The sequence below is a fragment of the Podarcis raffonei genome, chromosome 4 (assembly GCF_027172205.1).
Source record: "Podarcis raffonei isolate rPodRaf1 chromosome 4, rPodRaf1.pri, whole genome shotgun sequence".
In the NCBI taxonomy this organism is placed as follows: Eukaryota; Metazoa; Chordata; class Lepidosauria; order Squamata; family Lacertidae; genus Podarcis; species Podarcis raffonei.
In genome coordinates, this window is record NC_070605.1 from 24,524,978 (window position 1) to 24,552,160 (window position 27,183).

General features: G+C 40.6%; 1 protein-coding gene and 1 long non-coding RNA gene across 6 annotated transcripts in view; both read right to left on the reverse strand.

Annotated features, from left to right (window-relative positions):
• Nucleotides 1-266: 266 nt before the first annotated feature.
• On the reverse strand, nt 267-5,620 carry LOC128412630 (uncharacterized). Its single transcript, XR_008330117.1, has 2 exons — nt 3,157-5,620; nt 267-939 (listed from the first exon to the last, which is right to left on the reverse strand). It is a non-coding gene; the product is annotated as an uncharacterized LOC128412630 (long non-coding RNA).
• Nucleotides 5,621-5,628: 8 nt separating this feature from the next.
• RDX (radixin) overlaps nt 5,629-27,183 on the reverse strand; it is a 30,022-nt gene continuing 8,467 nt past the window's right edge. For 2 of the 5 annotated variants that reach the window (XM_053385796.1, XM_053385797.1), the window contains exons 3-14: nt 23,515-23,598; nt 22,801-22,896; nt 20,135-20,409; nt 19,180-19,263; nt 18,525-18,671; nt 18,160-18,256; nt 17,425-17,588; nt 14,157-14,287; nt 10,844-11,004; nt 9,894-9,986; nt 8,946-9,194; nt 5,629-7,160 (exon numbers count right to left, since the gene is read on the reverse strand). In XM_053385796.1, the coding sequence (XP_053241771.1) occupies nt 6,996-7,160; nt 8,946-9,194; nt 9,894-9,986; nt 10,844-11,004; nt 14,157-14,287; nt 17,425-17,588; nt 18,160-18,256; nt 18,525-18,671; nt 19,180-19,263; nt 20,135-20,409; nt 22,801-22,896; nt 23,515-23,598 (1,746 nt within the window). In that variant the 3' untranslated portion in view covers nt 5,629-6,995. Of the gene's footprint in view, nt 7,161-8,945; nt 9,195-9,893; nt 9,987-10,843; nt 11,005-14,156; nt 14,288-17,424; nt 17,589-18,159; nt 18,257-18,524; nt 18,672-19,179; nt 19,264-20,134; nt 20,410-21,438; nt 21,477-22,800; nt 22,897-23,514; nt 23,599-27,183 lie in introns of those variants that run through there. The other 3 variants (XM_053385799.1, XM_053385798.1, XM_053385800.1) reach the window with 3 other exon arrangements.

Genomic DNA, 27,183 nt, shown 5'->3' on the forward strand with positions numbered 1-27,183 from the left:
TTCACAAGCAGAGGCCAAAAGTGAATGTTACAAGCTGAGTCATCTCCTTGCCTCTTGTCGCTTGCTGAGGTTTGGACAATTATACACAGCAAGGTTTCCAGCAACTGCGTAACAGGAATGGGTCACGTGGGGCCCTGTCGATGTTGATGAACGAACTCCACATCCCTGGCTAGGACCGGTGGGAGTTGGGTTACAACATCTGAAGGGCTGTAGGTTTCCCACTCCTGGCACAACAGCTACAGATAAGGAAGAATTAAAGTCACCAAGCAGGCACACGAGCATCAAAGATGCATTTATTCAAGTACATAGGTAGAGACAATTTGCAATATATGCATATAATGCCCATTTGAGCGATAGTGAGGAGGGGAATCAATCGTCTGTAGCACCTTAAGAGGAAAACTCTGAAAAGATTCATTTGCCTGTGACAAATTATGTTGATTTAGGTTTTTATATGCCATCAAGGCTTAATATAAAATGTGTAAAAATGAATAATGTAAAGGCAAGAGAGACAGCAGTTACTTTTACATTTCTGATTCTGCTAGGGTTCATGCAGAGAATATTTAAAAGATTCCACTTTTAAAAAACAGTTTGCCATCTGCTATATTGATTTCCATTGTAGCTGCATAGTAAACAAAGGTTCTGATTCTTCGGCCTTTGAGGAAATAGTCACAGCCATATTTTGGGAAAAAAAACCATGCCCCCAATCCAATGCTTAGGAAAAAACCCAGTTACGAGAACTGAACCAAGAGATCTCCAAAGCATGATTTGCTGTCCATCAAGAAAGTTGACATATACTTTGCACCTCTTGTGTGTTTAAAGGACTGTAAACTTTCCCGAATAACAGAAGCACAGAGGCAGGCCTGGATAGACCTCCGGTTCTTCTGCTGTTCCTGAATAAGTTTCTATCCTAAGGGTTGCAAGAGATCGTACTTTTGTAACCTGCACAAAGACACAGAAGAAGAAAAACCAAGCAAATTTAATAAGGAAACAGAAAAGAGCCACACCCACCACATTTATAGCTGCAGAAGCGCCTAGAATGAAAAGAGAGGGGTTGTTTCCAAAAGAAGTTCAAAATTTGCTTTTCAAAAGAAGTGTGAAGAAGTTTAGACTCTGAGGCCTATCTCGCAGCAGTGGCAACTCTGCATGCACTTGGGTGTCCCGTTGAAATCAAGAGGGCGTCAGAGCTCATAAATTGACACTGCATTCCAGCTAAAATGTGCATTGACCTGGCATGCAGCCAAACATCAGCAATACTACTAACAATAAAAGTGTGACTTTTGGAAGGCTCTCCTACGCTTTGACTAGCCTAGTGAGCGCAAGGAGCTACCATAAGCCCTACTCGCATGTTCAAAGGATGCACCAGCTTCACCTCTAACCTTTGTGAGTTGAATCCAAAGGTCTCAAAGGGGCTTCTTCAAGCATTCAGGAAAATGCACTTAGAAGCCTCCCGAAGATCAGGGCCCCAGTGATGCAGAAAACTCTGTTGCAGAGAGGAGTTCAAACACGCTCAAAGACCTCAATGTGCAACAGTTGGCAGCAGAGCCAGTGGGGATTTGGGGGTGGGGTGGGCACTTACAGCCCTGGACCCCCTCCAAAAGTTTTGGGGAAACCTGAATAGGGTGCTATGCTAGCATACCAACAGTTGACTATCCTTGCCAAATATTTAAAGTGCCTCAAAGGTTAGCTAGCAGTTTGGTATGCTGACAGTGGTTATTCGGGGTATTTTCCAGTTTTCAAAACCCTTTTTTTAAAAAGGCAGAACACAGATTGTACCTCGAACCTTATAAAAGCAACAAAAACACTGATCAAGCTATGGACAGGCAAAAAGCTAAATATGACAGTCTTGGAAATATCCACTGGTAAGTTTTGAGGCCTTCCATAACTATTCTTTTAGTACTCACCCTTTTGTTTTCCACTTGCCTTATTGCCTAAAAAAAAGTTCAGTTTGACAATCAGATCATTGTCGACTCTGCCCCGTTTCTCAAAAGCTCTGCTGTTTCTGTTGATGGCAGCAATTGGCTGGTAAAGGGGCACCAAGATATACCAGCTTCTGGTGCTAGTTCATGACATCAGCACCCTATCAGTCATACCAATGTACGCATCGCTATGCCCTGTCCAGAGCTCCATTTTGCCTGCACAACATCTCTTGGACACAGCTCTATAAGAATACGTCTGCTTTCCTAAAGGCCCTATGAAAAGTGATTTTAAAACGGCATTTTGAAGAGCCCCAATCTCTTAACACTAGTATCCTGGCACGTGGAAGCAAAACATTGGAGCCCTTTGGAATGTGAAAAGGATTTTTCCTCCTTAGTGGTGGGGCTGAATATCTGCTGGTTATCGCTTGCTGCGTTTCCTCTTAAACACTGTAGCAGCTGTATGGAAACACTGCTAGCACAAAAGGTGGACTGTGCATACTTTAATAGGTGGAAAGTATGGTTATATTTATATTACGCATAGAGAGCTGCATATTGCAGCTTCACTGTAATGTCTCTCTCCCGAAAGACCTGCTATATGTTGAGGGCTTAAAACCGATGTAATGGATGCCGAGTGTTGCAACAAGGCATCCTGTGGACTGAAAAGCAGGTGCGTCTCTGTACGATGGCCCCCCCCCCCAAAAAGAAAAGAAGACGAATGATGCATGGGGTGGGCATCATTATGGAGATAGAAGGGGTGCACTGCAGACAAAGCCGAGCCCTGCATTCAATAAGGCAAGGGGCTTTGTGAAAGCACATCCACACTGCAAGAAATGGTCCCCAAGGGAAAACAGAACAGAGGTCGAAATACAGAGCTGGCAGGACTGAAAATGGAGAGGGATGTACGCTTTGCCCACAGGTTATTTTGCATATCCCTGTCCAGCAAAGCAACTACGAGTAACCAACTGCAGACACTGGGCAAAACAGAAAATCAGTGTTGTTTCATGAATAAATCATTTTATTTCACCTCTTGTCCTCTCCTGGTAATGAATTGACATTGCCCGCCCTCTTTTTTTGCTCCCCCCTGGGAATAGTGGGAGAAGTCATCTTAATGTGACTTTTCCACCTCAAAATATAAACAGTAGGAAAGAGCCTAGTGGATTCAGAATATTTATTCTGCCCAAAGAAAGGGCTTCTGAAACTCGAAACATAAAATATACATTGGACGTTTCTTCAGCCTTACCTTGATTCTATTTCAGCGAGGAAAGGGGGGCGGAGAACGTGCATCTTATCCCATTAGGTGGAAAGCGTGAGTGAAATGCAGTGCATGGTTGAGGAGCCAGGATCTGAACAACGAAAACCTACGCACAATGGTCCACAATGATAAACAAATACACTGCACAAAGGGCCATAGAAATGTATGCATGCCTGTTTTGTATGTGTAGTGGTTTTCTGTTTGAAGACTGCCTGTGGAAAATCTAGTCTAGTGCTACAACCTCCATCATCATCATTATCTTCAGCCTCATTTATTTTTCTCTCTTGTCCATTGACTGAGCCAAATAGTTGCCTTGCTACTGCTGGCCACCAGCCGGGGCCCTGGCAGTGAACTAAAATGAATCCAAGATGAGTCTCAGCTATAAAAGCCAGTGCCTTGGCTAGCTCAATGATCAGTGCAGGACAGCCAAATGGACTGCTTGTTCTGCAAACAAGTGGGGGGGGGGTTGGACTGGAGCAGCCTTAGGGAACTTCCCAGTATTCAGCTTTACATCCTGTGCTCCCTCTGCATCTCCTAGGCAGTAGAAAAGTCCTATTTTGGAGTCCTCCTGCACACTACCTGGGGAACAGAATCAAGTCACAACTATGGTGAACGGCTTTAATTTGTTCACTCAGACTGCAAGGACTTGAGAATTGTTGATGTATTACAAAACAGACGAGCATGAGACGGGACACGGATCAGTGATAGAGCATCTGCTTTGCATGCAGAAGGTTCCAAGTTCAATCTCCAACTAGGACAGTGCTCTGCAAAGGCAGTGTAGAAAATACTGAGCAGGATGGACCAATGGTCAGAGTAAGTAGAAGGCAACTTCCTATGTTCCAGACCAGCTTGCATATATGAAAAGGAAAAAATATTTTGGGCATTCTTGATTTCTCAAATTACATAGCTTAAAAAACACACACGAACAAGTGAAGTCCCATTTTACATGCAACATTAAGTCAATGATGTTCAAATGAGCTCCCTCTCAAATCTGTGTGTGATGCTAGCAGTGAGATCTTATGCTACTCATGCAACTCCATGTCACATACATGGGGCATACATCAAGGAAAAAACCTCAATTTTTGTCATATGAACACCTGCTGCCTAAATAAGCTCTTCGTCCTCAACAGGAATTCTGTGCCAGTGATTCCTTTTTTTAGAACCTGCAATTACCCTTTTTCCTTGTATCTGTAGTGAGCAGTTAGTGCCCCCTCCCTCCATAGGAGTGCCATTTCTGCTTACATTTTAAATGAATTCCCATTACAAGATTTGTCAGCTGTGTTCCAGACATCCATTCACTAGTCTTAAGCAAATTGTGATTTTTTTTTCCAGCAAAACCGAACAATTTTGCTTGGGAAAGATGAGATTAAATAACAACAATGGATCTCAGAAGAATGAACTGTAGTCTCTTTATTGTTAGCCAATGAATGTTATCCAAAATAATAGCTGTTATTAACTGTAGCTTAATTTTACAACACAAAAGATGCTAAGGAGGGGAGGGGGAAGAAGAGGGGAAGCGTGTTGAAAATTCCTTCACCAAGTTATTTTCTTAATGCCTCTGCATCAATATGTGTTTCCTCAACAGTTGGTGACAACCATCACCATCACTTTGTTCACAGTGAAAAACCTCATTACAGATGTTAATTCCTGGTTGCTTAGAAAAAAGTCACACAGTTTTATATATGGATTAGATCCATTTTAAACTCTAATCTATACATTGTATATTATGAACAGCAAATCTAACTCGTATTTCCCCCCCTTACACTGATAGTCTGGCATTGTCAATGCACGAACACACATTTCAGGGAAGAGCCATACACTGCATTCCATTTGCTATGGCAAAATATTTTGAACACTTTGGACATATAGGTCTCATGATTTGCTGCATGAAAATGTGCAAGGCATCTGCCCAATTTCTCTGACTGCAAGCAAAAGTGCCCAGGGCAAACATTTGAGCATGTGCACAGCTTTTGCACACCCGTGCAAGGAAAATCAGCTACCAGTGTGTCTGTGTTCCTTTCATGATGTCCTGTCTCCAAGATCTCCCTTAAATTTAAGGGTGGGGTGGGGGACAACCCTCAAGAAGGTTCAATAAGGAATCCTTATTAAAGGATATTTAATAAAATGGCAATTTTAATAGGGAAGTGTAAATTTTGAGTGCATAATACCAAAAGGTTAGCTGAACCATCCTCAGGGAAAGCAGGGCTTTCTCCCAACTACTAATTAAAGAGTTATAAAAATGGTGCGTAATTTCATTCATAAACATGGTCCTCAAAAGTCAACATGCCAATTAATCATCCCAAAGAGCATTAGATAAGGGTGATTCAGCAATGGTTCTAAACATACATTCAATATTACCTGACTGTATGCTGAACTTCAGCCTAAATGTTTGTTCAAACAACTCATTTGCCCCTGTTCTGCCACAATTCCTGTGACTGGACTCCCTGAAAAGCCTATGCGCAATTCCCTTGCATCTTCAGTTATCATGGAAGGAACAACCTTGATGTGTAAGTGGGCCCTCAAAGCAAGTACAAGGCAGCATTGTTTTATGCAGACTTCATTAAGAAATGAGCCTCAGAGCAACGTTAATTTAGTACAAAGGAACCCAAGACCCAGAAAACATGCTCAAATGTTTCACACCCCTCTCAGTGGATCGTATACCAGTTCCAGGTTACATTTTTTTTTAAAAAATGGAAGATACATGGTGCAGAATTTTACTCAACAAAAAGGCAGCTGAACACTGTTTGAATACTACAAATCTATGCTGCAATAGAACAAAATATTTAAAGAGTAAAGGCTGCTAGATTTGTGTACTGTTTAGCTATGCAGAAACCTAGCATAATGCAGTTTGCGTTTCTAGATGGCGTTTGAAAGACCAGTCATCATGCATATCGTAGTGAGGTAGGCTAGTGTCCCCTCCATGGGACTGATGTTTTCATATGCTCCCTTGCCAGAAAGGTCCAGGTTTCCCACATTGCAATTCATATGACAGCTAACAAAATGCAAGGGACGGAGAACCCAGAGCAGGGGTGGGGGAACTGAGCCCTCCAGATGTTATTGAACTAAACAGCTCCCATCTTTCCTAGCCATGCTTGCTGGGGCTGATGAGAGTTGTAGTTCATCTGGAGGGCCAAAGGTTACCTATCCCTGTCTTAAAGAGTGTCTTGTTTTTCCTACTTTTATCTGAAGAACTGATGACTTCAGTAAAACAGACCTATAAGCAAAAGACTTTCTACAGGTTAATGTTCCACTTTTTTTTTTTTAAGGAGAAAAAAAGGTATGCTGGAACAGCTACCTGCCATCTAGACCTTTGTGAACAGGCAGGCAAAGAAAACCATCAATGATGACAGGACGTGAAACACCAAAGAACTCCACCTAACAGAAGAAAAACAACACCCCGTAACCCCTGATAAATTAAGCAAGTTCTTGCAAATTCACTAAAATGAAAAAGAAAAGAAAAATCCAAAGTGCACCCATGCCAAAAACTGTGGCCAGTTATAAGGTAAAAAGCTAGTGTTCTTGCAAATCATTCCTGTTTAGGTTAACAGCTTTGTCAGTATAAGATGGTGCTGGTCCTCCAGAGGACAAAGAATAATAATTAAAAAAACAAAACGTGATATGAGATCATGGAGATGTGGCCACCACCTCTCCCAGAGAGCCAGAGCGGACAGGCTGCCTTATTGTTGAACGGCTTTCATGAAATGAGTTTTAACCACAAACTGGTATAAATGCTTTGGCAAGGTGGGGTGTGTTCCTTTCAGAAAGGCCTGCATTTCTCTGCTGGTGGTTCAAGCTTAATGAAGAACATATATGCAAAGTAACAGCTCTCACATTGCTTCAAATTCATCAATGCGCTGCTTCGTATTGCCTTGCCGGATCTGTCGAAGAGTCTTGTATTTATCGCGGCCGGCTTTAACGTTCTCCGCATGAAGGACATCATTCTGGGTCTTCTTGGTGTCGTCTCTGGCTTGGGCCAGCTCGGAACTCAGGGCCTGTTGAACAAAAGCATTGCCAGTTTAGATGCTGCCAGTTCTGTCAAGTTCAACATTTCATTTGCGGTACAATCTTCCAACCAAACAGCCAGAATGTATACATACATAAAACAAAGGGGTATACATGTGCAAAAGGGGAGATGATATATTCTTGTTCCTTTAGTGGATTACTTTCAGTAAATTCAACTTAAAACAAGGTTTGGAATATTTTTTTCTGGAGAACAGTTATCAGTCTCACATGTATAGCTCCTCAATCACATATTCTTAGAAAGAATTACAATAGAAGGGGACATAACGTGGTACAGAGAAGCAGACATATTGTATTAACTTTTGTGTTCACTGTTTGCCAGATTCACTGCTCAGGCCAACCTATGATACAGCGAAACATAGGCAGGTTAAGATTTTTTGATTTTTTAAAATTACATTGGATTTAGTGAACATTCTGTTAGTGCAAAGATTTCTACTTGCATAACAAAACATTCCCCCCTCCCAATCCTCCTGTGTGCCTGTCAGGGAGAGGCAAACGGGAAAAGATGAAAGGACAGAAACCAGCAGTTATAGGGAGCCTAGAGAGATTATCAGCAGCGTGTCAGTCTGACGAAGAGGGGGAGGAGGAGGGTGAGCCTGGGACAAGTCATGCTGTACACAGAGGAAGTAAGGGGAGGAGTTTTCGCAGACTTGCATGCTGGGTGAAAAAAAGGAGGAAGTAACATTAGTGGGAGCAACTGCGCACAAGGGGAAGGAGGTTAATGGAAACGCTGGAGATGTACGTTTGAACTTTGTCAAATAAATCAATTGTTTGGAACTGGCTGGGAGCCCGGAGTCTTATCTATGGCCAGCTGGACAGCACTAAGCCTCTGACAGTGCCCTTAGTTTTGTTCTAGAAGTTCCCCTAATCCTCTGGCACAAATTTGGGAAGGGAGCATGCACAGAGTGGAGGGGGGGGAGTCTTGTTACAAAAGTAGAAATCCTTGCTCTGATGGGACACCTTAGTTGACTACCCATCATGCTCTACAAAACTAACTTATTTACCCATCAGATGAAGGAATCATCTGCTTCTGTATTGTATGGATTTATCCTTCAAAATGATGATTTGTACAACAGCATTGCCAGGAAACTCACTCACTGGTTCTGATTGCCTTCCCAAGTAAATGGTGTCTCTTCATGCATTATTAAAGGGGCCTAAAGGCCGCTGGGAAGGAAGCTCAGCAGAATGGCCCCTTCCAAGAGCTTCAATTAAGATGGAATCTGATCTTAGCTTTCAAAATGCTGTGTTAACTAGCTTAATGCTCAAAACCCAAAGAGAATAAAAGCAACATTTGCACTCTGTGGTATGAATTTTCATATAAAGGAACTTGCTTGTGTTGGGCATTACAAGCATTTTGTTATTTTCACATGGGGCTGCAGTACCTAGTTCCAAAACAAAATTTGTAAAGCAGCACAAGAGACAAACTGAACAACTCCGACTGCATTTTGCAAAATATAGGCCACATCACAAAAATAGGTTTCTCTTAATCGGAAGGAGAATGTCTAGATGTGTGGAGGGATATATTATGAATTTTTGCAAAGCATTATGTACTGTGCCCAGGGCCCACTGAACCAAATGACTTCCTCTGCAAGTTGAGCAGGAACGTCCCCTCACACCCACACCAAGATGTGATTGATAGGAGTCATTTCACAAGCTTTGCAGGGGACTACTGTGCAAAGCAAAGCTGAGCATGCTCAACCAGCAGAGAGCTTTTTGGTTTGTGGCCTGTGTTATATGCCTCTGTAATCCTTCATTACCTGGAGCTGTTTCTTGACACGTTCATTCTTCTGCGTTTCTGTTACACGCTCTTCCTCGCTCCTGTGATTCACAACGCCATCAGAAGCCAATTCAGCACTGGCCTCTGCATTATTCTCATCCTGTTCATCATGTTCATTTTCCGTGGGAGGGATTACAGGGGGAGGCGGAGGAGGTGGCGGAGGAGGAGCAGACATCACAGTCTTCAGCTCTTCTTTGGTCTTCTCCAGATCTTCTTGGGCTGCAAAGGCCTAAAAGGTAGTCATGAGGATTAGTCAACACTTATGCTCCACAAACAACCAAAATCTCCCAGCCTTATACTTTAATGAGATTGGTGTCAATGAGATTGAACCAACTTAGCCTGTCATTCCTTTAATGTGTTTACGGGCCACAGAATATATGCTTAAAATTACTTTGAAAGTCTCAAGAGCAGACCAGAAGTCAACTCAAGCAGCTCCGCACATCTTTCTGAATACCAACTCAGCTGCAGTCAACTAATACAAAGGAACTGTGATACATCCCTAGACCCCAAGTACTCATTAAAATGATTAGCCCAAACAGCATTTTCAGAACTCTTAACAGCCTTCCCTATCTCTAGGAGAAAAGTAGGATACCTATTTAGGATGAGATTTCAGAAAAGCATAAGAAGGAGGTACAGATAAGCTCATTTGTTGCTCTCTTGGGTTTGGATGAATCTATATTCCATCAAGTCAATCTGCCTTCTAGCCAGAGATAAGTAGAAAGCACAGGACATATCTGAGTCCAAGTATTGCTCTCATCTCACATTGGGGCAAGGAGTATTGTAAGCTTGCAGAAGATTTTAAAAAGCATTTTCCAGCAGAGAATTTGACACCCGATGTTGGGAAATGCCTTGTTCTCAGCTCTGGCATGCAGTTCAGAATGCTTTGCCCATTCACAAATCCCAGCTTTAGTACATTAAAAATAATTACTTTGTGCTGCCATTCTGAAGCTTCTTCTTCTTTCTTCTTCTTGGCCTCCTCCAAAAGTGCAATCTTAGCTGTGAATTCTGCAAGTTCTGCCGCCTAGGAAGTAGGAAGAAAAAGTTATTAGCTCTAAGGCAACATCATGTATTGGTCTGCATTAAAGATGAAGCTGTAAAGAAATCTTAGTCACCTTTTCATAAGCTTCGTATAATGAACAGGCAACCGTTCAAAAATAAAATAGCTAGACAAATAAGAAAATAACCAAACTATAAAGCCACTTAATATTCCTTTAATACTGACCAGTTAATTCACCAATAGCAATATAATAAAAATAATTTTTAAAAAATGAGCCTGGTTATCATGTGACTCCAAAACTTGGGGGGGCGGGGAAGAGTCATGAGGGCATCCTTTGGAGAAAGTATTTCATAAGGATAGTGCCACCATTTGAATGGTGGTGGTATAAGGAATATCTGAACTTAATATTAACAAGATGGTAGAATGGATCCAGAGGCATGTAATGGAGGTGGTGGAAACAGACTTCCTCAGTCCCCCCCACAACCTGGTCGGAGAGGTTCCCCTAAGGTTGGGGTACTTTGCCAAAAGTGGTGGGCTATAGCAAGAGGGGTTGAGGGGATCCCCAAAATCAGAGAGGCAACCTTGGTTGAGTGGAGAGAAGTCAGCTTCTACCTGCCCTGTTATGTGTGCTTTGGTTTGGATGCAACCTAGTGGATTGTTGACTCAAAATGCAACATACACCTTTCTCTTCCCACAGCACAGTACATAGCTATATGGGGAGAGAAAGTACATGCATCTACCTTTTTTCTACTTAGATGACATCATGCAATTATGAACCTGCATGGTTTTCTTAATACCGTTTCCTCTTTGGATGCCAGAATTTTAACAAACTCATTGAAAACAATACATCCTAACATAATCAGGCACATGTAACGTCTTACCAGCTGCTCCTGATTTTTCATTTGGTCAGCAGCTTGTTTTGCCAGAGCAGCTTTTGCCTCTTCTGCTGCTCTCCGATCCTTTTCCAGGCGCTCTGCTTCCTCTTTTGCTTTCTTCCTCTCCTGATCCAGCTCTAGGGCTCTTCTCGTCTGCTCTTCCAATTCTATGCAGATGTTTAGAAAAAATCAGATTAACTAAAAGGCAGCCAGACTGTGTTACACCGAGTCAATACACTGGTACCTCAGGTTAAGTTCTTAATTCGTTCTTAACCTGAAATTGTTCTTAACCCAAAGCACCACTTTAGCTAATGGGCCTCCTGCTGCTGCCGTGCCGCTGGAGCACGATTTCTGTTCTCATCCTGAAGCAAAGTTCTTAACCCGAGGTACTATTTCTGGGTTAGCGGAGTCTGTAACCTGAAGCATATGTAACCTGAAGGTACCACTGTAACCCGAGGTACCACTGTAAAACTAAATATTTCCAACACTGAATATTAAAGAGTTCTCTGTTATTTTTCTAAGAGCAAGAACAGAAGGTCTCAATTGCTTTCAATGGAGATTGCCTAGGACAAGGATGGGAAACCTTTTTGACCCAGTGGGCAGATCTTCATCTTAAATCCCATGGATCAGCTCTGAGAGGCAGTTCACAGCAGAGTTTGGGGGAGGTAGTAACCAAGCAGGAATGAATTCCCCAGCCATAAACCAATGAAGAGGGGAGTTCAATCCTGATTTCTGCCAAGTTAAACAGACCTAGGATTACATGTCTTCCAACTTGTTTTACACTGCAACTCATACACAGAATTATAGAATTGTAAAGTTGGAAGGTACCCCGGGGGTAATCTAGTCCAACCCCCTGCAATGCAGGAATCTCAACTAAAACATACATGTAAGATGGCCATCCAACACATCAGATTATAATCTAATGTCAATTTTACATTGTACAGTGATACCTCTACTTGCGGTCACCTCCTTCAAGATATGTACGCTGCAAACCCGGAAGTATTTTTCCAGGTTTCACTGTGCGCACATGCACAGAAGCGCTCTACACACTGTGAGCAGGCGCAGAAGCTGCACCTCCAGTTGCAGAAACCTCGGGACCCAACCAGAGCTCCGGAACGGATCCCGTCGGCAAGTGGAGGTACCACTGTAATGGAATATTCCAATGTTTTCTCCACTTGACCGTGTTGGCAGGAACTTACTCTTGTGAAAAGATGCAAAAGGATGCATTTCACTTAATTTTTTTTATAGATATTCAAGAGAACAGAGCAATACTTTACTGCCCAGACTGCAAAAAGAACTGGCTCTCATACAAATCCACTAACAGTCAAAACTGTTCACATTTTTCTCAGGAGGAATTATAAAAGCATCAGGTATAAAAGCCAAAGAAAACTCAAATGCAAGCCAGTTTCCCAAATACATGGCAGCCGTGATAGCTGAGTAGGCACACAAACCATAGCAGTAAGGACGAAAGCTCAGAGAACACGCTTTGCACACAAGAAGGTCCCTGGGTCAATCCCAGGCAAGCCCAGTTATATGAAGCAGATGATAAGCCCTCTTTCTGGGATGTTGGAGTGCCATTATCAGTCAAAATACACAGTACTAGGCTACATGAACAGTTAGTCTGGAATGAAAAAAGTTGCTTCTCATGTTTCTGTCAAGGTTTTCAAAAACACTTCCCATTCTCAGGCGTCTGTGTCTAATTTTAAAGGTCCTAGATTTGCACATGCTTCTGGAAAAAAGCTTTAAGATATTTGGGGTTTTTCTCATTTACATTTTTTGGGGAGACTTAAGTTTTTTGTAATCTTCCCAAGTATTCTGACTTGCTCTGTGCAAAGTATAAGCCTTAGGCACTCAGATCCCCTCCCCAACATGGTTTGGGCACATCCATAGTATGCATTAGGGACGCGGGTGGCGTTGTGGGTTAAACCAGAGCCTACCTAGGACTTGCCGATCAGAAGGTCGGCGGTTCGAATCCCCGTGACGGGGTGAGCTCCCGTTGCTCAGTCCCTGCTCCTGCCAACCTAGCAGTTCGAAAGCACATCAAAGTGCAAGTAGATAAATAAGTAGCATTCTGGCGGGAAGGTAAATGGCGTTTCCATGCGCTGCTCTGGTTCACCAGAAGCGGCTTAGTCATGCTGGTCACATGACCCGGAAGCTGTACGCCGGCTCCCTCAGCCTAAAGAGCGAGATGAGCACCGCAACCCCAGAGTTGGTCACGACTGGACCTAATGGTCAGGGGTCCCTTTACCTTTACTATACTATAGTATGCATTTGGCTTTTGTGGGTGAGTTCTTTGGGTTCCCAGGTGCATTCACTACATCATTTATTTGTTGCAGCAAACTGCAGTTCTCACAGAGCACCCAGTGTGGGAATTACTGCCTTCAGTGTCTTAATGCAAACTATTAAAAGAGATGAAAGAACATTAAAATGTTAGGAACTGCAAGAAGTCACTCCATTCAATAGCTGCGCTATGATTCAGAAAGTCAAGCACAAAAAGAGTAATTGGCTGCGCTAGAGAAATCTATGCAAAATCCTGCAAAAGCTATTATGTTTAATGATATAAAGACTTTAACCTTAAAGAGCAGAAACACGTCTGAAATAAATCCAGTTTAACTGTACTTTTCTAGCAGACTGTAAAATAGAACACCTCACTGTGGAAGTGGGTTTATATCTATTACATTTTTTGCATGCTTCTTTCCTTCATTTCCTTTATCTGTTTTTCCTGACAGAGCCAACAGCTAGTTCTGAAACTAAAGCTTACTGCACACCTAGTGGCAGAATATAAATGATTTACCACTACATAACTGAATTTGATTTTAATCTAAGCTGGTATTTCTTATAGTGACGGTCCGCAATAAGGTTTAGACACTGCAAATTTGTACTCTTCACAATGTCACATAAGGTCTGTGTGCCACTGTCCATAAATTGCACTCAAGCAAAAAGGAACAAAAGGAAAAAGGGACACAACAATGTACAGGTAACTCGCAACTTAGGTTCACTTAAGTTGCATGCATTTAGTTTTATGTGCTTGCCAATGGTTTTTTTTTGGGGGGGGGCAGACATCCAGGGAAAAAAGACTTTGGCAATCCCACCCGCCACTGAACCCAATGTGTCTTGACTATACATGGTTTTGGCTTCATAAAATCACGTATTTTGAGAGTTGCCTGAAGTTTAAAATATGATGCAAGTTAAATTAGTGTATTGTTAAGCTAGCTGCTAACTTCCTTACATGATGTGATAAGCAATGTAACATAATAAACCTAACAGACTCACAAACTTAATATTTATTGAAGGAAATAGATGTTATGAACATGCTCACCTTTTTGGGCCTTCATCGTCTGTTCTTCAATTTGTCTTAGCCGTTCCATCAACTCTTCCTTTTCACGCTCTATTCTTTCCTTCTCTTTTTCTGCTATTTCCCTTTTCCTTTTCTCATTTTCTAGTTGTGCCCTAAATTAAATAAATGCCACCATCAACATAGCAGAGGAGCAAGTGATTTTGATTCTGAGTTTACAGTGCATCCATCAAAATCCATTTACCCAAACAAGCCAAATTTATTCTCACAATACAAGTCACAACATGATACGCTAGGTGGAAGCCCTGCGGCAATAATAATAATAAAAAAATAAAAGTAAAAGGTTTGTTCTGGCAGATGATCTCAAAGTTGTATCCTAAGTGTCTAAAAAAAACAAGGTGAAAGCTGGAATGAAACAGAATAGGCAAAAAATCTAGCTAAAGATCAGCATCAAGTAGGGTAAGATGGTGCTTCTAAACTGCAGGCTTCTCATGAGCGTCTGGTTGGCCACTGTGAGTACATAATGCTGGACTAGAGGAGTCATTGGTCTGATCCACCAGGGTGCTTATGTTCTACACGACAATCAAGTACCTACAAAACTTCAATCTATCTACCCATGGGATAACACAATATTAGGTACTTCACAAAACAATTTAAAAGACAACAAACAATCTGACTCTGTGACGCTTAAGTATCCGCTCCTCACCTCTACCGAGACTCTTTGCACACTGGCAGTATACAGTAGCTAACTCATGGTAACATCCAAGTGGCAATTACATATTTGTCTGCACTCACTAACAGCAGCTGCAGTGTTCCTATTTAGTTTACTTAGTGCAAATCTTCTGAAATCACTGTGGAAACATGCGGTAAACATGCCAGTACATGTCGCTTGTTTTTCCCCAAAGCATCAGTACTCTAGCAGAGTCCAATTAAGCAGGCAGCCTGCTGTCAGTGAACTTTGCTGGAGGACAAATCCAATTGTGACACAAAGCTGGATAAGGACATGAGCTTTCCTAGACACTACCCAGGGCTAAAGAAAACCAGGGGTTTTGACAAACACCCTTTCTTTCTCTATATATAATTCATGAAACCAATTTGTCATTGCTTAGAACTGGTGTCCATCCATGTGTAAAATACGATACCAAGACAACAACAGTTTCCACTACTGGCACTGATTTAATATCTGTTTTTAGAGAATTCTGTCCATGAGGGCAAAAATAGAACTTAATAGACTTCCGGGTTAGCGCCATCGGCTAATGGCGGATTCCCTCCGAGCTCCGGAGGGAATTGGCTCCGCAGGAGTGGGTCTTGACCGCTGCGGCGACGCGGGGACCCTCAAAAATCACAGGCGGTGAAGCCTGTGAACCTGGTGACTCGGCGGGCACCATTTGCGCCCCCCCAACCTGCGAAGGAGCCTTTTTAAAGGCTTTGGAACGGGGAACGGGGTGAGCGGCGCGGTGCTGAGAGTCAACTGCTTCTCCTGCGGAGTGAAGCCGCATTGCCATGGTCGGAGAGCGCTGACTTCTTCTTGTGAGCAATTGGATTTTAAAGCAACAACCCGTGAGTAGTACAGAAATTGGAATTGTAAAGGAAAAAAAATTTTTTTTGAATTAGGCACGATCGGGGAAGGCGCAAACAGGAAGTCCGTCTCCCCGTCTTGTAAATAATCTAAAGCAAGGACCTGCTAACTAAGGTCGAGAGAACCCCTTCTTTTTTACTTGATAAAAGACATTAATTTCACGATTTGGCAGTATAAGAAATCTTACTGGAGGATAAAGAGCTAATCTTGGGAGCTGAAGTGCCACCCCCCCCCCGGACCCGGGAGTGCTCCGCGAGAGAGCCTGTTGATGAGGTATTGAAGAGTTTGACAGCTGTCAAATTAGCTGTCAAGACGGGAAAAGAGAACTTTGTTTCTGTTGCTTCTGCTGGCTATATTTGTTACAATCTGGTTACAATTTGTTGAAAACAAGGAAGAACTGTTACAAACTAACTTGACTTTTGGATTTGAACTGGAAGGAATATTAAGTTACCAAAATCCCTCTAGAGGGGGATTTGGGACATTACAAGAATGGCTGGAGAAGGGAAAATTCAAGCTCAATTGGACAGAGTTTTTGTTCTCTTGGGAAAGTTACAAGGCCAAATTGATGTTTTGGCTACAAATGTTGCAACTCTGAACTTAACAGTAAATAACATCACTGAATTTGATAAGGATTTGATTCAGGAAGTCCATGCAGCTGGACAAAAAGAGAAACTTGAGAGCTTTGAGAGTGTGGAGAAGGAGATATATGTTGTTCCTGAGGAAAAGGAAGGAGGAGCTGTAATTTTGCAGATGATAAAGGAGAGCCAGAGGCCTGACATGATGGCTACAAAGGAAAATAAGAACTTGATGTTGAAAATCTGGTCTGAATTGGAGATTGAAGAATGGAGAGATCTCCTTATGTGGAGATCTGAAGACCCAAGGATTACAAATTTGCTCAAGGTGGAAGTTGGAGCTTTGGGGACATTTGGACTTGAAAGGAATAAGAAACAAGATTCTGGCTCCACTTTTAAGTATGGAGGTCTGGCTGGAAGAAATATGGATCCTGTAGGGCCAGAGCTTCTCCGAGATTTGGTGTCTAATATTAAGGACTATCAAAAAAAACCGGCAGAGAGGAATTGAGAGAGAATTAAGAGCCTCGGATGTGAGATCTCCAGGCTGATAGTAGATTAAGACTGATGGACATTGTTGGGGATTGAAACCGGGAATGGGGGGGTGGAGTTTGGGAATCCAAAGGGTGCATAATTACAATCTGTTTTGTTTTTACTTTGCTTTGTTATTTGTATGAAAATTGGGGAATTCGTGGAAGGGAATTTGGGTCGACGTTAGAAAAATGTTTTAAGAATGAGTACTGATGTATAAGTATTGAGGTTTAAGTTTGGATAAGGCAAAATTGGTTCTTTAAAATGAACTAAATAGAAAAAGGTTAATAAGAACTTGCTGAACTAACAATTTGAATTGGAATATAAGAAGGGGAGGTGTGGGGAAGTCAGGGAAATATGTTATAGAAAAATAAGGATTGTGATCTTTATGTGTTTTTAAACTTTTTTGTTTTTTCTTTTTTGATTTTTTTAAATGTATTAAAGTTGAAAATTTCAATACATATTTTTTTTAAAAAAAATAGAACGTAATATTTTTTCCTCCTTAAGTCTGCCTCTAGGTCACATGTGCTAGAGTGTTTTTGTTTGTTTGTCTGAAGTTATGAATGACAAAAGAATTCCAACTACTGTTCATACCCAGTTGTCAACATCATACCTCTCCATCTGTTTTTGGTGTTTTTCTTCCCTAGCCTGGGCCTTCATCTGTTGAACTTCAATTGTATCTGGCTTTCTCCTCCTCATGTACAGCTCGTGATTTCCCATACACAGTGCCAATATCCGCTTATTAATTCTCAGACGTGGTGCATAAAACACAAAATCCTAATAAAAAAATTAAGTTATTGAAATCCCATTTATGTTCTAGAAACACATGCTTGTTAGGAATACGGACACTCTTAGCTTCTTCTTAATGAGAGTCTAACTTCTTAAATAGATAGCGTAACACTTTCACTTCCAATGAAGCAATCTTTGGGACTAGTCATTAGCTGTTCCAGAACAGATCAATAAATGACTTGGAATTAGGTGTGATCAGTGAAAGAACTGACACCAAAGCATTAAGAATGATTAAATCCCAACGAAAGAGGGAAAAACTCTAAAAGGTTCTTTGAACTTGGTGACTGTAACAGGCTGGCAGAGGAAACTCAACCAGGATGTTGAAAGTTATGTACTTTGGAGGTGGGGAAAAGAAAATTCCAGGCATGGATTAGCTCCAGCCCTACAGCGAACAATTAAACAATGTAAGTGAGAAATTCCAACACAAATATTAGCAAAAGTTACATTAGTTAAGCAAGAAAACTCTTTGGAGAGTTAAGAGCTAGAGAGGAAGGGGTTACAGATGTGTCCTATTATTGATAGCTCAGGTCTAAAAAAGGAATTAAAAAGATTTACTCACAGGGGCCTTTTTGTCGATGGGTTTTATCACAAACTTTTTGTCATTAAATGAAATATTTCTGATTTCACTCCAAGGAAAGCCAATCTTGGGAGTCAACCTTTAGCAAACACAAAAGAATCCTTAGTCACACACACAGTAAAAGAACAAACTTAAGTTATAGGGTGAAAGGACAGTGTGCAATTTCATCTACCTCTGTCCAACAGGCAGGACCACTCATTTAACAGGTTTTTCTCTACCCACAATAACATCTACAGCTCAGTTTCCGAAGAGCACACAATTAAAAACAATGTACATCAAACTCTATTAAGGAGGATGATCCATGAACAGTTCTTCAGGAATACTGAAACAGTTCTAATACTACTTACTTATCATCATGTTCATAAATATTTAAACCCAAAGCATCGACGCCAAGCCATAATTCAGTTCCCTTTTTGTTCTTTATTTCAAAATAGTTGACTCCATACATTTCCAAATCTTGTGCAATTTTGAGGTACTCCATCATAGAATCCTCCCTGATCAATGAAAAGAACATTAATTGAAAACCAGATAAAATGCAAACTTCTATAGTCACTGTATAGGCAGAAGTAGTAAGGATCATGCACCCAATCTTACCAATTGTATCCTTAACTAAGTCTGAAGTGGGTTAACTGTGCACTTTCATCCATTGATTCCAATCGGATTTACAGCCCAATTCTATACATTATAATTTGTATCTCCCACCAATTTCAATGGGACATACCCCTAAGTATATGCAGATAGAACTGTAGCCCTAACAGAGGCCGATTACTAAATAATAGATTGGACCCACTGTGCTTTTATGTGTATTTTTATGATAGATTTAAAACAGAAGCAGGGAAAAGTAGCAAAAAGTTAAGATGGTTATGTACAGAAGTAAGCTAAAATGGCTCTTTGGAGTAATATGTTTCAGTTACCAGCACTTATTCTGTCTGTAGGATATATTAATTAATTAAAAGCAAGCTAAATTCAAAAGAGGTGGGCTAACTATACCAGGGAACTTACCTTAACATCCCTCTGTGTTCTTCATGCCAGTTTTGTATTCTTTCTTCCCACTGCTCTTTTGTCAATTTATGCTGTTCCAAAACGCTGTCAAAATAAGGAATAATCATGAAAAGAGTACCCTAGTATTTATTTTATTTTTACACAAAAGTTACAATCAGTGGCACCTTTCTAGATTTAAATTTATTTTTATTTAACAAAATTTATACACCACTTGATTGTAGTAAAACCTCTACGCGGTTTACAAGAAGTAAATTTGAATATGTTGCAATACCCTGCCCTTTCACTGTATTCACAGCCTGCAGGGAAGCTTACAACTTTTAAAAAACAGTTAAGTAAATTAAAATACTAAACTGAAGACCACAATGAAACAAAACTAATTATAAACAGCAACAGTAAACAAGAACAATGTGTGTATCACCAATTGTATTCAATTCCTTGAAAAATGCCAACAAATTTCAACAACAAAAGAAATCATAAACTCTGTACTTAAGGTGTGAATGCTAGAATGGGGCTTGCTCCTCTGACAACTGGCTTGGCAGGACTTTGACTTATGCTACTAGTCAAGCTAGTTAAGAAAATCAGTAGTATCTAACTAGTGCAACAAGTTCCACTATTGTGAGGAGTTTCAGCTGTGCACTGGAATTTCCCTGCTCTCTCCTCTCCCTGTACACCTCATAAATCTGCTCGGGATTGTCATAAGAACCCCAGGAACATATTTAGAGGCCACACAGGGAGATGAGAAGAAGGGGAACATCCACGGCTCAGCCAACATTCCTTGCAGTAGCAGAAGTCTTTAGTTGGATACTGCCCACAGTTTCTGGGATGGAGATGCATATTTTTAAATTTCCAAATTGAAGACCAATAGTGTAGGCCACCAGACAAGCTTTCATATTAAAGTTATACGCTGTACCCATAGAATTTGCCAAACTTTTGATGCACCATATAAGTTTCTTACCGCTGGGGAAGAAGTCTGTCATTGGCCAAATATCCTAGCTTATGTATCTCTTTATTGTAATCTCCATACTTGGCTTGAACAGCATAAGAAGCTAGCAGAACAGCAGTTTCAGGAGGACAATAGATTTCATCATTTAAGATGGCTTCTTTTACTTGCAGAAAAAACAGTCTCTGGGTTATTTCTTGAATCAACTCTTCAGACACATCCTCAGGAAAAAACTTTGCCCTGAATTTGAACTGAAGAGGATTTTCTTTCCTTACATCTTGCTGTGTTACCTGAAAAGGAGTTTGCAGAAGGGTAAAGAGAATATGAGAGTATTGGGAAAGCAATCTAGTCACCAGTTGTTACATACTGTAATTCAACTCTAGGAAGCACAACATTGAAGGACTTGTGATTCACACAGACATCTAAATAATTAATTGTGAATTAGGAAAACATGACAGCTTTCAGAGGCTACATAAAGCCATTTAAAGTCCTTATTGTATCCCTGTGTTACTCCAATTTTCATTATACAAATTCAGTTCTGAAGACCTACACAGCAGGCTGATTTAGGAAAATCAACCTTGCATTCAAAGATGTACACAACATAGCAGTGATTTTAAAAGTTTATCTGCAAAAAGTCTCTTGCACAGGATTGCCAGATATTGATGAGCTAATGAGCATTATGTACACCAGATTTCTCAAGTAAAGTGCACTAATTGATATCTGGCAAGCTTCCGTGTGTGTGTGTGTGTATCTGAGAGGTTTATCAAGAACTGCACAAAAAGATTTTTTAAATCCTAATGTTTGGTAACAATGCAAGAAAAGGAATAATAGTTGCAGTATATATTCAAGTGGTCTGCTTTTTCATAAATAGCACATCAGGATTTCCCATTCCACTAACCCCCCCCCCAAAAAAAGACAATTAGTGGGTTCTCGGTTCAAACTTTTCCTTTAAAAAAAACTATGGCAAACTTTGGGGTTCCTCCAAACTAATGGATGCCTCCCATCCTGTTTTTCTCAGTAGAGTGCTCATCTTTAGAGGGGAGCAAGGGGGAATGTCCCCCCCCCCGCCTAATGAGCTATCACCTCACATTTCTCTGCTTTCATTTAAAAAGAGCAACTTGAACCTGGCAGGTGATAAAAAGTACTGGAGCTATTCTTCTTATTTTCTGTGAGAAACCAGGCAGTTTGCTCCTCCCTCTATAAAAAAAATCCTGCAGAAGCCCCTGCACAGGGCTGAAATCCTCTCAGCACTAACCAGTTATGTTTGCATTAGAATAATTTGTAACGTATGAGAGAAGAATGTCAAACCCTTCTCTTACCATTGTTGCTGCACCCCATCTCAAGTGCCTCAAAAGAACTAATGAGTTGAAAGACAAAAACAACTAGAATTATTGCCTTAGAGCAAAGTAGAAAGAACTCAGAGAACCTGAACAGACGTTATTCTACCTGATTTCAAACACACCCACAGGAGATCCCTGTCCAAACTCTGTTTCCACCCTCAGCTCCTCTCACTGCAGGGAGAAATATTTGATTAAACTGATCCCACACTTATTAGAACATAGCTCTTCCAGACTGCAGAGAGAGACACCAGGCAGATGTGAAGCTGCATCAATGTAAGGCCCTCTCTGATAAATTCCCAGGGTCAGTCTCAGCAAGATTAAGATCTGAATGAAAACATTTCTACAGGAGACAAAGAAAGTGGGTTCTATAACTTATCCACTTCCAATGTATTCCATGCAGTGTTCGAAACTCCCATTGTTCTAGGCACATTTTGTGACAGGGAATTTCATTAGCATGAGCTGTTTCTGAGCTGTGGGCGCAGTGTTGCACCTAAGATTTCAAATTAAAACTGCAGAACAGAAGGAAGGGAGGACCTTTTCCTGCCTCCCCACTTCCAGCTACTCTCTGAAGACTGGTGAAGAGACCCTCTTAAGAATATTAGCGGGGTGGGCTGGGGAAGGACTAGACCATGTGAAAAATGAATGTAATATTTTAGCTGCAATTCATTCATTTTCAGCTTTGTATTCTTGTTATAAAAAGTGCGCCTAGACATTCTGTTGTTGTGTCCATAACCAGGGTTTCAGGTGCCATTTAGCTCTAAGCTTTCATATCTCAGTTTCTAACACTGATTCCCTGTTGTGCATCATCACAAATATTAATACCACCCTATGGGAAACAAATCCAGAAACCTCTTAAGATTTCAAGTATGAACTAAATTCTCCATATAAACAGAAAAAATTGGATCAATCAGTTTAGAAATGTAATCGTTCAGAGCAGGGCTTCTTTATAGTTTATAGTTGGCCACCATAAAAAGAAAAGAAAATGGGCATCTGACTTTCAATTTTTTCTTCAGTAGAATAAGGATTTTTAGTGATTGAACTGATGTACTCTGTGAAGGCCATTTTACAAGTCAAGCTAATCTTGATATGATTAGCTTGACTTGTAAAATGGCCTTCACAGAGTACAACAGTTCAATCACTAAAAATCCTTATTCTACTGAAGAAAAAATAGAAAAAATAAATCTAAACTGAAGATGTCAAATTGGTCAACTAACATCACAGGACGTACACGTATCTTTATTCTAAATGAAAGTGAAATCTAAACTAGAATACGTTTTTAACACCACCTACCATTCCTTCATTGCAAATTGAAGTATTTTGAATAAACAAATTATACATTACCTTTTTGTTCAACTTCAACCAAGTTGAGTATCCTTTGCTGTCTACATACTGAAGTCCAAAAAACCAAACTTCCCGTAGGCCAACTGTTTTTACAACCTTAAAAAAGAAGAATGGCATCAATACTAGTCACATAAAGCTTCATGATTAATGCTTCATTGTATTATCAGGGAAAGCTAGACACTCTATGATTCCCTGGACTTACCATCTCTTACTTCAAGGGAAAAAGCCCAAGTCTATATGAGACTAAACTAAGTCTAAGGGAATCTCAAGTACAGGGGGAGGGGGGGAGAGTGGTAGTAAGGTCTGCCACAGATAAATAAGCAAATGGCTGTCCAACTTCACAGCAATATGGTTCTTAAAGGGCAAGAATGACCACAGCAGTAAGCCATTTTGCTGCAGATAGCAACAGCAAGTGCTGGTTAAAATGTGACCCCCAACTTCCCATTGTAAAAGCCTGCCATGTCTAAACCAGGACACTAGTACCTACAGGTGCAGCATTATCAGCCAAAGATCCATGAATAGCTGTAGAATAAGTGCTAGTACACGGATGCTGTACATGATGGAACAGGCAAGCTGGTTTAAGTGGAAAAATGGCTGCTTGGAATCATGAAGCTGTATGTATGACGTAGGTCAGAGGTTTTTACCTCTTCATTCTAGGCGTAAGTCACAGTTTGCTATGTCATGTCTGAATCAGCCCATAGTAAGACGATTTACCTGATCAAAAAGCTGTTTTCCTGTTGTGTTGGGCTGGATGGCAAACTCCAGCTCTGCATCCATTGTGGTGACTCTTACATTAATCTGCATAGAACAAGAAGGTATTAAGTCTAAATAGATTTTCATGCTTTGATCAGCATTGTCGTGCCAAATTATAAACTGGCACAACATCTTACACATTCCATGTAACTAAACAAAAAGTTAAACAACCAAACTAAGAACTGGTAAGAATGAAAAGTTTTTTAAAAACAACACAGAGTTTCGTGACTTTTGCCAGGAGTTAAAAATTGCAACCTGATACGCAACAATTAAATTCCATTGTCACCAGGAGACTTACTTTATCTATTTGATCTATCCAAACTCATTCTAAAGGATAGCCCCAACTCTTTCAGATTTGCAATGAACGTCCTCTGTGGCACGCGTCACTAACTCAGCTCTCGTAGGCACAAATGTACCCATCAAAAGCTTCCTTGCTACCTGCAGGTTGCTCACTCCTCCCTGAAAGAAGCTTTCATTGTAGACAATAAACTAGTTAGCTGAGAATGCTGTTTCATAATATCATTTGGGATATTAACCCTGGTACTCCAACAAGCACTGAACACAAAATCTTATGCTTGGAAGAGTTTAAAAATTGTGAATAATATCTCTGTTTTGTGTTCGGAGGGATTAATTTCCAGCCAATTTTAATCTCTGAAGCAATAGATGGCAGCCCAAGAAAGTATCTGGAAAAAGATGCTTAGATTTTAAAGATATCTTTAAAAAAGGACATTCTATGCCTTGAAAAAGAGGCAAATACACAAGCCATGCATTTTAGTTAAAATGGCAATTCAGTGAATGAGATAAAATAGTAACGATAATGGAGTGGTAAATGACTAGAGAGAAGTGGCACAGTCCACGTTTGCTGCACTCCAGGATTAGCTTGCCTCAGAGTTAGCTGAGAATGATGACTTGCTTTCTAGGAGCAGAAGTCAAAGAAGCTTGCCTTAAACAGATCATTTGTGTTGTACAAAGAGCGTCAAGGTTCTGCCCCCATTGTAAATTAGATGCCTTTGTCTCTAATGATCTAGCAGGGTGCATGTATGCACTGTACGTACATTGTCTCTTTGAACTATGGCAACATGTTGGGGGTTTTGAAGCCCAGCCTCCAATATGGTTCTCAGTTGTTGTTATCGGAATAGGTTTCCTTCAGTGACAACCACAGAAATGTCATACTTAATTTAGCAGACTAGCATAAGCTTTGTAAGCTGACTGTCTTTCCCAACAGAATGTCTCACAACAGTCATGAGGATATAAATATTTGGTTCTATTCTGACAGGAGCATAGGAATTTCTTGCTGACCTTATAATACCCAGCAGTATTGATACCAGGACCCAAAGACACCTTTTATTGTGCATACCTCAGAGCCTTCATGGTTTTAACTACAACCCTCTTGCTGTATGTATCACAGGCCATAGGCTGCATTCAAAAGTCAGTGGTAGGGCACAGAAAAGCCCTACTGTGCTCTCCCATTCTGAACTCTTTACCAAAGCATTGCTGTTTCTAACACATTTGGAGCATAGACCTATGACAAAAACTTTTTCATGTGCTAAGCTAATATACATATATAGATTCAAATTTAGGCAAATGTTCAGAGTGGGGTGGAAATAAAACTGGCAGTCAGGGCTTACAGCTATGAGGTGTCAACAGTATTTTCTGGGCCCAGTACACTGCACCTGCAACCTACTAAAATTGAGCAACTGCCTCTGTGCAAATGGCTGTGGATCTCACTTAGCACTTCACTCCCCCCAGTGAGCCCCGCCTCTGTTATGCCCCATTACACCCCCGTTCTGCCCTCTTCCATGTCCAAAAGAACCTGCGTGTCAGAGATTGTGTATCAATTGGACGCACCTAAAATAGTCACTGCCTGTAGTTAATATACACCAAGGGTCACCAATGCAGTACCCACAAGCACCATGGCTTGTGTTGATCTCCCTTGACAACCCTGGGTAGGGGGCCCCCAGACACCGAGCTTTCATTTTAAAATAAAATAATAATAATAATAATAATAATAATAATCTAGACCTCCTAAAAAGAAGGTTACGAATAATAATAATAATATCTAGACCTCCTAAAAAGAAGGTTATGAAACAGAATGTGCACATATCCTTATAAGTAACTTATATTAAATGAGGTAGGCTGGCTACTCCCTTCTGTCAGTGAAGTAAGAAATTCAAAAAGGAAAGCCCTTTCTAGCATGAAATAGTTAAGCAGAAAACTGCACAATGACTATACTCTCTAATTTTGTTTTATGTCATGCCCACCATGACAGCTATTTTGTGTTATCACATGCCTCTGGGCCAGTCATTCTGTGACTAGTGCCAACAGCATGCTCTCAAAATTCAAAATGTGCCCACTGATACAAAAGGATTAACAACTGCAGGAACCATAGTTAAAGCTGAGGTATCTGACAGATGATCACTTAAACCTTGGTTCATTGTGTCACAGAAAAGTTAAAAGCAACAACAAGAGCAGCTGAACCTTGAGAGTGGTTTGAATTCTTTGTCACCCTTCACTTGCGGCTCTGTAGCTTTGGAACGCTGATGACTCCTTAACCACAGTTAAGAGGTGGGATGTATTCAAATATAAGAATAAGTTACTGTTAAATTTAACTAAGGTTTATAACACAATTACAAACCTTGATTAAGGAACGTCCTTTAACCATAGTTAATAAACCATAGTTAAACTGCTAGCCTGAGGCATAACTCTTACTCATTGCTTAATAAACCATAGTTATGTGTTAATCAGGCCAATGATTCTCCCTTGAACACTTGTGTGCTAATATTTATAACACGAAATAATCTTTCATATTTGGCACTATTGCTTTCTAGTACAATTCATTTTATCAAAAAGTGATATTTTGCCTTCAGGATTCATAAGAAATCCTAGATTAACTGATGCATTTAATTGTTGGCTTACATTAATTGCATTGCTTTTTGATATAAACACTTATCTAATGTGCACAAGTAACATAGTATTTGGAAACAGATGCACTGCTAAAGCTGAAAAGGATTTTTAATTTTAATAACTGGGTTGTTTGACTTAATTAGCATGTATTTAAGGAGCATGCACGCTGAAAGCTTGCACTCATGAAAGCTGCACACTCATTTTAAATGCATGCATTCCAGAAGGCACTGTGCACTTTAAAGATTCTTTTTGTGTATGGTTGAGACTCAAACGGAAATGATTAACATACCAGACAAAACACAAAATGCAGACACGTGGTAGGACATTTAGATTCTGAACATTCTGCTTTGAATTAGTACAGAAAAGTTATATACTTTGGAAAATGCAGAAGTACTTATTTAACTTATAGTGCCAGGTAAGATTGAGCCCTTCAAGCCTCAATCCTGATACTCCTTTAATAGCAATAGAAACATTATTTGTCAATAATTACAAATGTACTTGAATGTAGAATGAAAGAAAATGCTGCTGCTATTATTACTTGCTTGCTTTTTGTGGGTTTGTCAGTGTACAGTGGTACCTCGGGTTAAGTACTTAATTTGTTCCGGAGGTCCGTTCTTAACCTGAAACTGTTCTTAACCTGAAGCACCACTTTAGCTAATGGGGCCTCCTGCTGCTGCCGTGCTGCTGGAGCACGATTTCTGTTCTCATCCTGAAGCAAAGTTCTTA